General features: G+C 42.6%; 1 protein-coding gene across 1 annotated transcript in view; it reads left to right on the top strand.

Moving 5' to 3' along the window:
* Positions 1–12,765, top strand: part of prkcea (protein kinase C, epsilon a) — a 54,777-nt gene continuing 42,012 nt past the window's right edge. The window contains exon 1 of the mRNA XM_054760667.1: positions 1–1,054. Coding sequence (XP_054616642.1) covers positions 710–1,054 — 345 coding nt within the window. The 5' untranslated portion in view covers positions 1–709. The remainder of the gene's footprint in view (positions 1,055–12,765) is intronic.

The raw sequence follows: 12,765 nt of genomic DNA, 5'->3' as shown, positions 1-12,765 counted from the left end.
CAGTACGCGCGCACCCGAGGAGACGGGAAGCTAAGGGGGGGCGGTCAGACTGACGTTCGCGCGTAAGGAGCCACAGAAGAACGGCAGAGGAAAAACCGAACGTTTATGCAGCGACGCCGTGATGGACTCTAACGGCTTGTGAGTAACAGCACATAAAATACACCGGAGCACTCCGAGCCTTCCGCAGCCGAGAACCAGGGTCGATTTGACGGGTAAAAGCGAGCTCCAACCCACGGGGGATTATCATCCTTCGAGGCGAGGGAGGGAGCCCGGGCTGGGGCTGGAGACTGGAGCGCCAATCCCGGATGGCTAGGCGCGGCTGCTCTCGCTCTCCCCCACCCTGACCCGGGCGAGGCACACAGTGGACGTTTGGGTTTGGGGAAAAAGAGCTGCGGAGGACAGGGGTTGATACCAAGTGGAGGCCCTTAGTCGGGGTTCCCGCTTACCGCCTGTTCATATCCCGGCCTGTTTCCGCTTGTGTGCACCATAAACAAACAAACAAACAAACAAACAAACAAGGACAGAGTGAAATCTTCATCCTTCATCGTTATCACCAGACCTGTGATATGGCTTAAGGTTCAAGCGTCGTTTTGGGATGTAGCAGGACTGTGTAGTGACACACACACACCTCCACGCACGCACACACAATCATTGGAAGGAAACACACACAGATAGACTATTCAAAAACACACACTAGTAGGAGGCAGCCATGCCAGTGTTCAGTGGCCTCCTGAAGGTGCGTGTGTGCGAGGCGGTGGACCTGAAGCCCACCCCGTGGGCCCTGCGTCATGCCGTGGGAAAGAGCGGCTCCTTCCTGCTGGACCCCTACCTGGCCCTCAACCTGGACCAGACCCGGCTGGGCCAGACGGCCACCCGCACCAAGACCAACAGCCCCGCCTGGCACCAGGAGTTCTGCACAGAGGTCCATGAGGGACGCAGCCTGGAGCTGTCTGTCTTTCACGACGCGCCCATCGGCTACGACGACTTTGTGGCCAACTGCACCATCCAGTTGGAGGACCTGCTGCAGAACGGGACCAGGCACTATGAGGACTGGGTATGTGACGGTGACACTGAATGAGGCCTTCTTGCATGTTGAAGGCATGGAAAAATGTTATTTTCCTACTCGAGCATCAATAGTTGCTTTTTTGGCCTCTGCATTGATCCGATTCTTTCCCTGTTGATGCTATTATATCACGCAATGCTCATGTTGACAACTGTGATACCCGACACCAAACAGTGCAGCAGGTTCACTTTGATTGAACCTTTCTGGGGGTGACAAGCTTGCAGGTTTACGTCAACGCTAGCTTTAGCTAGGAAGTTGACAAGACCCCGCGTTAAGTGTTACTCCATTCATCGTACTTGTTTTGGTATTCTGCACGCAGGTTAGTTGGAACTCAGTCACATGGATAAGTTACACTTTGTTCTATTCTGCATCATAGGACACTCTCCAACACTTAAACAGAATATGTGTAATTGATTTTCATGAGGTTTTCCAAAATAAAAAGGCCGGTGTCTTTTTCGGCCTTTTTAATTGAGAGACTTTGCGATCCACGGCAAAGTTCCAGTGCTCAATTCCCGGTATTCCTCTAGAGTGTTGAGACGTTCTGCATCCAGGTCAGTCCAGTTGCCTTATCTTAACATGGCTGAGGCTCAGACAGACTGAGGCTCCTTTCATTCCTTACGGTTTCTTGTCATGTAATCTGCTTTGGACTCGGGACCGCAATGGTGCATCCATCCTTTTACGCGAGCGGATAAAGGCCTATTTGTTTTGGCTCTAAGAGTTTGTCCTCAGCGGCAACATGTGATCCCGTCCAACTCAAAGACTTTGATTTATCTCGTCTCACTTCATGTTGGGGAATTTGGACCGTCAAGAGAAGATGAGGATGCTTGCTTCAATTGACCACACGTGCTGTTTGGAATCTGTTTTTTGGTGCAGGACCCAATTTAAGTCATTCCAGGATGAAATACTATACATTCTTAGTCGAATGTAAAAAAAAAAACAAACCCAAACATATGCGCGTGCAACCCCCCGCAGGGACGCATTCCAAAAAAGGGCGCGTCTGGCCCACAAACATGTCCACAAACATGGCCGACATTCTGCGCTGAAAACACAATATATTGCCACAAAAATGCTTTATGTTGCAAAGATGTTTGGCTTCACCCACTGCAGAAGTGAACGTAAACCAGAAGACGTTCTAGTTTGGATCAGAAACTATAAATCTACTGTATTCCCTCGTTTATCACGGTTAATTGGTTCCAGACCTGACCGCACTAAGTGAATTTCCGCCAAGTAGGGCTCCTTCTTTATAAATGGAATATTTTGGTAGTTATGGCTTAGAAAAGCTGTTTACGATCTACTAAATACTGTTTTTAACATTATTAGAGCCATCTAGACATGAAGTAACACCCCTATATTCACCTTTACACTCCTATTATTCTTTGTTTACACCACATTGCTAATGCGCAGCTGACGGAATCACTTCAGGGACACGAGACGGGCACTGCTTTAAAAATTAGCATGCTAGCGAGCTAACTAGTTAGCCTCCAATTTATTAATTCTAACCACGAAACAGCATGATTGATTCATTGATATGTTTGAAAAACCGTGATAGGCCGAAGCCGACGACTGTACTCACTTCCAGCATGACTGTTTTTCAGTTAACCAAAATTTTGCTTCGGTTTTTGTACATTTTCTGGTTAGTGTACAATACGCCGCGTGTTTTGTCATGTTATTAATACACTGTGTGAATCTAACTGTGTTCTTAATGTATTTTTTTTTTTTATCAGAAAATGTCTTTAGCTTCTAACAAAGAAGCTGGTTTCCTAGCTTGATACAGAAGTCAGCGATGTAGCCTGTGTATGATGCCATTAGCGGTTGACTGAAAAATGTCAACACAAAACACGTTTTTATAAATTTACATGCATAAAACACTTCTAAATGCATATAAATGAGGAATGAAAGGGATAAATGAACATTTAAGGGTACTTTCACCACACGGACGCCACCTTCCTGTTTTGTCATGAGTTATTTCTTGATTTTGATTCAATTCAGTGGTGTTTATCATCTTTATCAAAATGCTGGCACTTGAATCTTTCTTTGGCTTCATTTTGGGTTATTGAGGTGAGAAACAGTATTGAATTGAAGAAATAACTCATGTCTGAGTGGTGTATTGTTGCCACATCGTGTCTTTAGGAACACATCAAGAATCACGTCTTCAATAAAGGTAAAAGTAACCTTAAATCCATCATTTATCCCTTTCATTTATAATTTTTATGTATTTATATTAGGGCTGTCAAAGATAACGGACGTTTCCTTTAACGGCACTATTTTTTTTTTGACGTGCGACTAACGTGCATACGTCCTGTTTGAGGAAGTAGCTGTGACAACGGAGCCACAAGCGGCAACAAATATTGAGCAGAAAAGGACAAAGAGAAGAGTATTTTGATTGGTAAATTTAGCTTCAAAGCCCTGGCAGATGGCTGTCGCAACAAGACCAAAGTTATTTGTATCTACTGTCGCTGTGATTTAAATCGTCACGGACTACGTCAACCTGCGAGAGAGTAGCGAGCTGTGAGAAGGTACTGAAGCACTGCCGATATTTTTTTGTCATTTATGGAGAGGTATCTGGGCGTACGAGTGTCACAACTAACGAGTGTTTTTTTTAAAGATGTGAGCCGTCACTCGACTGATTTTTTTTTTGCTTTGACAAGCTAAAATTTGGGTACAAGGGGCTAGTTAACAGCAGGCATAGCCGAGGACAGCTATTTGGGGGCTTATGTCAATGTGACCATAGCTGAAGAGCTAACAGTGCTAGCATTAGCACCGCTGACGAGCTAGTCACTGGGAATAATCAGCAGTGAAACATAGGTGCATTATAGTGATCTAATTTATCTTATTTATTATATATTGTGGAAAACTATGACAGGACCCACATCAAATTAAAAGCACAAAATGAATACAGAACCACCATCCACCAGTACAAGCCTGGACTTTCAATTTTATTGTTTTTCAGGGAAGTTGTGTACCGTACAAATATGCACATTAGCACTCAATAAGTCATCAAAACTTACCTTTATGCATTCCCACATAGTATTAGCATTTGGGACCAAATATGAGGTGAAAGAAAAAGGGTAAAAATACAGTATAGTCTATACCAGGGGTGTCATTACATCAATTACGAGCTACCGGTAGATCGCCAAGGAAGTTTGGGTCGATCGCGTAAACGTCACTTTGTAGATGTCATATGACATCACTCAGCTGACATTAACCTCTCCACCTGATTCTCTCGCTTCCCCTGTTTGATGGCTTTGCTTCGCGTCCTGAACTCCACTACAGAAATCGAGTGTTTTTTACACGTCCGCTTCTTAATTATTTCATAATGAAATGGAAACTTGCCTTGTCTTCGGCTGTATTGTCTTTTGCGTAATCATTTTCAATTCGTGCATATTGGTAATGTTTGATAGCAAGTGCTAATTGGATGTAATACATGAACTGTGTCTCCTAAAGAACGTTATGTAGCTATTTTGACTGACATATTACCAGTACTCAGGTTATGTACAAGGATAAGCGACATGGAAAATGGACGGATGGATGGAGGTTATGTACACAACCATTGAAGAATTATGTGTAATTATCTGTATTTCCATATTGAATATAATTATGATATCAACTACTTTGATTGTAAACTTTGAAAATGTGAAATACTAATCATTAATATTTACAATAGTATTTCAAAGTTTACTGGTTATATTTTAGACATGTTTTATAGAAAAAGGTAGATCATTTTGACGTGTAACTTGCATGCTGAAAAAGCCCATTCATTTCACATTCCTTTAAAATATCCTTAAATTCTCCTAACGTAAGAAGCTGAGATAAGTTTTACGTCATTTTGCAGATCATTCCACGCAAAGGGTGCAGCATACTGGAATGTTGTCCAGTACAATATACAGTACTAGAATAACTATATACTAGTATAACGTACATAAATACGTACTTGTATTTTTTAAAATATAGTAAATATAATTTTCTATATTTATAGTAGGAAGTAGATCTTTGGGACTTGGTCATTTTAAAAGTAGAGCACAGACTAAAAAAGTGTGAGCACCCCTGGTCTATACTGTATTTTAAAATCCATGTAGTTTAAAGTTACATTGTGCGTTCAAGGACCGTCAAACAAAATGGGACAAAGCGCCGCTCACATTAAACATGCATAAACGGGGATTTTGAAATTCATATAAATTTTTGAACTTGAATTTTGAATATTTCCAAAATTGATATCCCTTTACATAAAATTTGATGTAGTTACCATAGGTGTGTATCAAATTGTTTACTACAGAGATTTACATTCCTATGTATTATAGATAAAAACTTATTTCTATCTGTGATTAAGTGTGATTACTTATGAGTTAACTATGGGCAAAATGCAATTATCGCGATTAAATATTTTAATCGTTTGACAACCCTAACTAATATGTATTTGAAATTGTTTACCGCATGTAAAACTATAAAAATGTGTTTTGTGTTAACATTTTTGGCATTCTGGAACAGACTAATTGGATTTACATGATTTCTTATTGAAAAAATGTATTCAGTTAGTGTCCATTTTGGTTAGAGTCAGACCGTTTGGAACAAATTAATGATGATTAACCAAGATAACCAAGTTTCCACTGTGTGTTTTTTTCCCTCTGAAATTAAGACAAATGTAGACAGGACCGCAATCTATTTGTACCGGCCACGTGGCGTGTAATTTGCATAATTGGCCACAAACAAGACGGAGCCCCGTGTGAGCGGTCACTGCTCAATGAGACAAGTCTCTCTTAGAAAGCTCTTTGTTTCATTGATAATGTTTTTCTGTCAAGCATTAAGATTTCACACTTTGGCGGTCCACAGTTATGTGCTATGAGAAGCAAAAACGAAACCTACACATAATGCTCAGATCCACCAAAATATAAGACAAAGTGGCCTGTTCTTTAACTTGAAGAGACGCATCGACACCTTTGTCACTCTAAACCACTTCAATTCCAGTAGGAAGTGAGCATAAAATACGTACAAAATGGGCTAAAAATGGATCTTTATTGTTGTGGTAGGTGTTTATCGACATATGCTTATGTAACCTTTTCCTACACTGGCATACGTTAGCGTATAAATAGCTACAGGCTCACATTGATGTCGTCCCGCTAAGCTAAGGTCAAACCGAATGGATCACTCATGTTCATTACACTCCTATTGATTAGCTGGCCGCCGCTGCCACTCATATCATCACATCACAACAACACAGCCCCCGCCTACCCCCTTTAAAACAGCCACGCCTACTTTTGTCTCGCTTTAATTTAATTAAGTCACCCTTGCTGCCGTTTTCTGTCATGAACATGAACACACATCTTTCCCTTTTCTAATGATGTTGTGTTCTAATGATATGTTCTAATGATATAAAAACAGATAAAAAGATGGGACACACCCATGCCGCCTACAAAGACCTCTATTAGGTTTTATGGTTTTATATACTGTACATGCAGCGACCATGTAGTAAGCGGTACATTTATGATAACAAGTAATACAGTATTTTGCCTTATGCTGGTCCTGTTAAACATTACTAGAACTTTCTTCCTTGGCACCTACACCTAGCGTTAACTTTTCCAAACTAAAAAATAAAAACACAGCAATTAGTGGCAGCAGCTCCATTATGTAGCTTTACCCTTTTGATAATGGTCTGAAGCACTGAGAGCACGGCGCTGATCCGCTGCGAGAAAGTATGTGGTGAAGCTTGTCGCTAGCCAGTGTGCTGTGGCAAGGTGTCAATACGCCAGTAACGTAGTTCGATCTGCGTAACTATGTTATTGTTAATATAAACGTCACATTATATGGAAATGTAGTGTTGTCTGTGCGTTTTGGAGATGTTTTCAGAAGGCTGTATAGGCGGAATAGGTGTGTCCCGTTACGTGCAGTAATGAGCTGTCTCCTTTTTATCTGATTTTATATCTTTACAACGTACAGAAAAGAGAAATACGTGTGTTCATGTCTCACATAAGGATTGTGGATGATAGGCAAAGTTCCAAAAAAGTGGTTTTCCTTTAAAAGTTTTTTTTAAAATTCACAATAAAAATTTTTGTAAATCCATCCCTCTTCTATGCCGCTTCTCCTCACTAGGGTCGCGGGGGTATGCTGGATCCTATCCCAGCTGACTTTGGACGACAGACGGGGTACACCCTGGACTGGTGGCCAGCCAATGGCAGGGCACATATAGACAAACAAGCATTCACACTCACATTCATACCTATGGACAATTTAGAGTCTCCAATTAACCTAACATGCATGTTTTTGGAATGTGGGAGGAAACCGGAGTACCCGGAGAAAACCCACACACACACGGGGAGAACATGCAAACTCCACACAGAGATGCCCAACGGCGATTTTAATGAATCCCCAAAAGGGAAATTGAATTTTCATTGAGTTTCTTGCACGTTCTTCCTCTTTACGATTATACGAGTATAAAAGTAGAATGTCAACAGGTCCATGATCATTAAACACGCAAGGTCATGCCACTTTTCAACACTTGGAAGCTCGACTGCACGCGGGCATGTTTCCATCACACTAACTTAACACACACACTCTTGCCAGATTAACGACTGAGAACGAGCAAATTATTGTATGACATGTTAAAAAAAAGGTTGGATTTTGTACAAGAATTACCTTAAATTCCGGTGTATAAGCTGCTACTTTTTTCATAAACTTGAACCCTACAACGGTGCGGCTGATCTATGGCTAAGTTCGAATCTTGTGACATCTCTTTTACATCAGAACTACGTCACTACTAAATGTTTAAATACTCTGCCGCTTGCGAGTCAGTGAGGAAACGTTAGCTCGGCGGGAGCCAATCACGACCTGTCGGTGCACTCAAAACAAGCCTGTCAACCCGTTGGACAAAGCAGGAGGTCAGTGTACATATAACAGTATAACAAATAACAGTCTGACTCATCTAACGAAGAACTGTTTTATTTCTTAAATTTGCAACAAACAAACAAACAAACTGTATTTTCTTGGGTCTGATGGATTACATGATGGCGCTTTTGTAGATGAATTTATCCATCCCAGACCGCAGATGACCCCTGGGCCGCACTTCGGGCACCCCTACTTTTGTAGATCTTCGCGGGGGTCGGGCTAGTTGGGTAGTTTGCTCATAGAGCCCGTCGGTTCTGTGAGCAAACTGCAACTTTTTTTGACCTGTTGGCGTGGGTGAGCGATGGTGGTTGAGGGGCTGCATTACACCAGTAAGACCAGCATTGTTTGGAGGTGCACATCTATGGAATTATATTTGTGCCTTAATTTTGAGGTAGCAAAGGTGCAATATTAACTGTTGCGTGAGCAGGAATGTCGCTGCGCTGCGTCACTCTTTCTCCCTCCCATACTCACTCTCTGTAGGTAAAAAAAAAACCCTGTATGAAGTCACGTTACCATCGTAATAAACTGCCACACATTCGACAGTAGTCATAATTAAGAGAAAGCTAGCCCTCCACACGGCGAACGTTATGTTAAGCGGGAGTTACAGTGCGTGTTATCACACACACGGGCTCTGCATTTTTTGGAAAATGTGTTGGCCGTGGCCAGCACGTAGAGGAAGTAGGGCATCAGAGGGGTTGCAAGTGTGTCGTACTAGCAAGTGATTCGTGACACCCACGTGCTTGCTGACGTACGTCACTGGGGACGTACCGTGTGTAGGCATCGTTGGAGGCTCGTGAAGCCCACTCACTTAGCTTGCGAGATGGGCGTACTGGCTTCCTACGGCACCTACCGCTATTGTAACCGGGAGAACCAGAGTGTACAGCGGCAGTGGAGGGCTAAGGTGCGTTAATGTCGGATACGCGATGTGAGCAGCCGCCGTGCGTCCACGAAGGTCGGGGGAATCAGAGTGTATAGCTGGAGGAGTCGCTCGCAGTGGGAAGAGCCGCTGCCGCTGCCATGGCAGGGCAATGTACAAAATGTACTTTTAAACTCGCGACACACGCACTCCTCCTCTGCCTTGCTCTTGCGACCTGGCTGCATGCAAGGTTTTCCTGCGTGCACACAGAAAATAATTTGCATCCCAATTTTCTTCCTACAGGCTTTGCGTGCTGTCTGCGGGTTTGAAAATTTGTGCAGGCAATGTGCGTGTCTCTTGCGTTTTTCCCCATTTTTGGACGATCCAGTGCGTAGGAGCACGTATATTAGGATGTAACTCCCCCTTTAGGAAGGAACATTAACCTTAATCTCACTGATTTGCGCTACGTTAATGTTATCTTATCTCGGATCTTCCGCTCCATTCGGGAGATGATGCAACATATAAGATGTGCTGTTGTGGTATGTAAGTGCTGCGTTACAACGGATACACGTCACGATGTTCAACTTACTGTTTAGCCACATTTTCTGTCTGTTTTGGACATTTTTTTCTCCATCTCTTTCCTTGCCTTGTCTCATTCTCCCGGGCCTTCAAACCTCCACTTCCTTCTTCATCCTCTGAGTGGGTGACGTAACTGCATTGGTGACATAAGCAATTCCTCAAGGCAGAAAAAATCTTTGATTATTTTTTGTAATCGAGGTACTCGAAAATATTCGAGGAATCGTTGCACCCCTACATGTTAGGTTAATTGGAGACTCTAAATTGTCCATAGGTATGAATGTGAGTGTGAATGGTTGTTTGTCTATATGTGCCTTGCCATTGGCTGGCGACCAGTCCAGGGTGTACCCCGCCTCACGCCTGAAGTCAGCTGGGATAGGCTCCAGCATACCCGCAACCCTAGTGAGAATCAGCGACAAAGAAGATGGATAAATGGAAAAATTGTTTTAATTGTTTTTTAATAATATGTGACATTCTGAAATGTTTTTTGCATTTTATACAAGAAGAACTAGAAAAACATATTTTGGGCCTAGCTTGAGCAAAGCATATGTACATTACAGCGATCCAATTCATCTTATATGTTGTGTAAAACTATGACAGGAACAACATCTAATCAAAAGCACTAAATGAATACAGACCCACCCTCCACCAGTACAAGCCTGGAGTTTGTTTTTCAGAGAGGTGCACCGCACAAATATGCACATTAGCACTCATCAAATCTTACCTTTATGCATTCCAACATAGTATCGGCATTTAGGACCAACTATGAGGTGAAAGAAAAAGGGGAAAATCTTGTTTACGTATGTGTTCCACTGTGGAAGAAGATGCGAGCGTCTTCATCACATGCACATGAATGCACAGGCGACAGTGCGCAGGGATACAGCCGGAGACAAATATAATGCAGAGTGCTTTGTGAGGTGTAATTTTTTTGAGGAGGCATTTTTGTGATGCAAATGTGTTACTCTTTTGAACACATATCGTTTTGAGAAGCCAAACTCTTGACTTAAATGGCCCCAGCAACTAAGCGCAACTACGTTCCTCGTCACGGAACTGGACTCACAGGACCAATTGGGGGGGTAAGTCACTGTTGCTGTAGTACACTGCTGATGGGGATGTCGTACAACTTCATGTCAAAAAATCTGAACTACCCCTTTAAGTAGAATAACTAACATATTTTCACATTGCTTGAATTTGTCTTATTTTTACAAATGTAACTGTGACATCAAGAAATCGTTTGTTTTGTACAAAAAGCATTGTATTTGCAATGCAATTTTTTAAATGTATTATTAATTTCAAATTGTTTACAAATTAATTGAACAGGATTTTGTAGAAAAAGATATACATTGTAATTACTAGCAAACTATCATATTTTGGAAGTTGTTAAATTTTTTTTCCAAACAGTGATGCCAAAGAAATGGCACAAATCGTAGCATTGTGAGTGTTATATTGAATTTTTGTGTTTTCAGTGTCACCATGTTGTGTACAGTGCGGTGACACTGGAAAATAGTGCAGTTTTAAATAAGATTTTTCTGTAATTTCTGACAAAATTTTTGTGAGGATAGGTTGAGCACCACATCCAATTATATTCACGTAACCGCCATCCTTTATTTTTATTTCAAACTAGCTAGCATGCTCCTGACATTGCTGAGTCTGCAGAAAGAGGCGGTAGAAAGTTGCTGCTGTGCCACTTTGAGTCTTTTGCCTTGCGGTGCACTTTTTTTGGCAGCGTCTTGTCACCTCATTCCATCCCTTCCTGCTGTGAGGTCACAGCTGCACCGTCGTCACCCTGAGTGCTCCCACGTGCCCTCTCTAGTCGTGGCTGCTTGCCCGAGCGTGGCATCATGGAGTGTCTGGTGAAATAGGACAGGCCGGACTTGAGACGCACGGTCGCCTTAGTGACAGTAGGCACAAACACGCCGAGACAAGCGGCAGGCTGACGCCAAATCAGGTCAGCCTCTGCTGCTTGTGGATGCTGCAAGGCGTTGCATGCAGAGGAAGCGAGTGAAGGACATTTGGGAAAAGTTCTGGGACGGCAGCCCTTCCACTGTCTGTCTTATTTCCTAAGATGCTTTTGGGGTTAGGACAGTACACTACTGTGCAAAAAACCTGTTTTGTTTTCATTGCAACATAAATAGTAGCACACATGCAGGTGTTAGCAACAGCTGTTTCCCAATGGAGGAGGTGAATCCTGCATTTGAAGGACATTGTCTTCTTTTTCCACATTAGTTTGCACGCTGCATCACTAATATCCTTAGCGTTGAATGCAGGATGTAAATTTTATGGGCGCTTAGCCCACAGTTAGAATATTTAGCATACTCTACCATGCAGAAAGTGTGTTCATGAAACAAAAATCCTGGAAATGCTGGAAAAGGTTTTGCAATTTTTTGAAAATGTGCGCTTTGCAAAATGCCTGTTGTCCCTTAACTACCATTATACTTCCTGGTTTGAGGCCCGTTAAGAACCTAAGGGAAGAAACTTAATAGCGTGTAATTATTGTCAGCAAATTGTGCTTTGAATGTGGCTTATGTCTCCTTGATTATGTATTGTACAATTGCGAAAATCAATTCAAATTCTAGCAAAAAAAGCAAAACGGGCACATTAATTGAAAGCAGGCAATAATTGGACCCTCATTAGGCCAATGGGAACATTGCTCCAAGTGGTGAAGATGGCTTCACGGAGGGCATCCACTGTCTGGAACTGATGTCCATTTTTGTAAACTTCCCTTGCCATCCATCCCCAAATGTTCTCAATTGGATTTAGGTCAAGGGAACATGCAGGATAGTCCAAAAGAGTGACCTTATTCCTCTGTAAGAAGTCCTTTGTCAGGTGGCATGGTGAACTGCAGCGTTGTCCTGTTGAAAAGGCCAGTCATTTCCACACAGACGAGGGCCCTCAGTCATGAGGGATGCCCCCTGCAACATCTCCACAAGGTTAAATATTTTTCTCATCAGAGAATAAAACTTTCTTCCACCTTTCAAAGTCACATGTGTGATGCTCCTTTGCAAATTCCAATCGGCCAATTTTCTGGCGTGGAAGGAGAGGAGGCGAACTGATTAACCCCACCAAGCACACAAAACGCCTCATCAGCCAGTGCTAAAGGTTTGCCAGAGACCTCAGTGGCATCATACTGGCTGCCTCGAGTTTGTACCCAAATACAGTGCACCTTGCTGGGCCACGCTAGGTGGCTTCTCCCACTCTATACTCCAGTCCTCCTGACCTCTGCAGCGGCACACTGGCTGCTCGGAGTGTGTGTTCGAATCTTCTGCACCTTACTGGGCCACAGCAGGCGTCTCCCTCCTCTCTATACTCCTGATAGTAGTGGTGTGGTAGTAGTATTGTCCTGATATTTGATTAGGACAAATCAACTTGTACAGTTGGTCAAATCCATATTTTT

The sequence above is a fragment of the Dunckerocampus dactyliophorus genome, chromosome 2 (genome assembly GCF_027744805.1).
Source record: "Dunckerocampus dactyliophorus isolate RoL2022-P2 chromosome 2, RoL_Ddac_1.1, whole genome shotgun sequence".
In the NCBI taxonomy this organism is placed as follows: Eukaryota; Metazoa; Chordata; class Actinopteri; order Syngnathiformes; family Syngnathidae; genus Dunckerocampus; species Dunckerocampus dactyliophorus.
The sequence above is the reverse complement of the archived record's forward strand: the minus strand, read 5'-3'. Positions and strand labels throughout refer to the sequence as shown.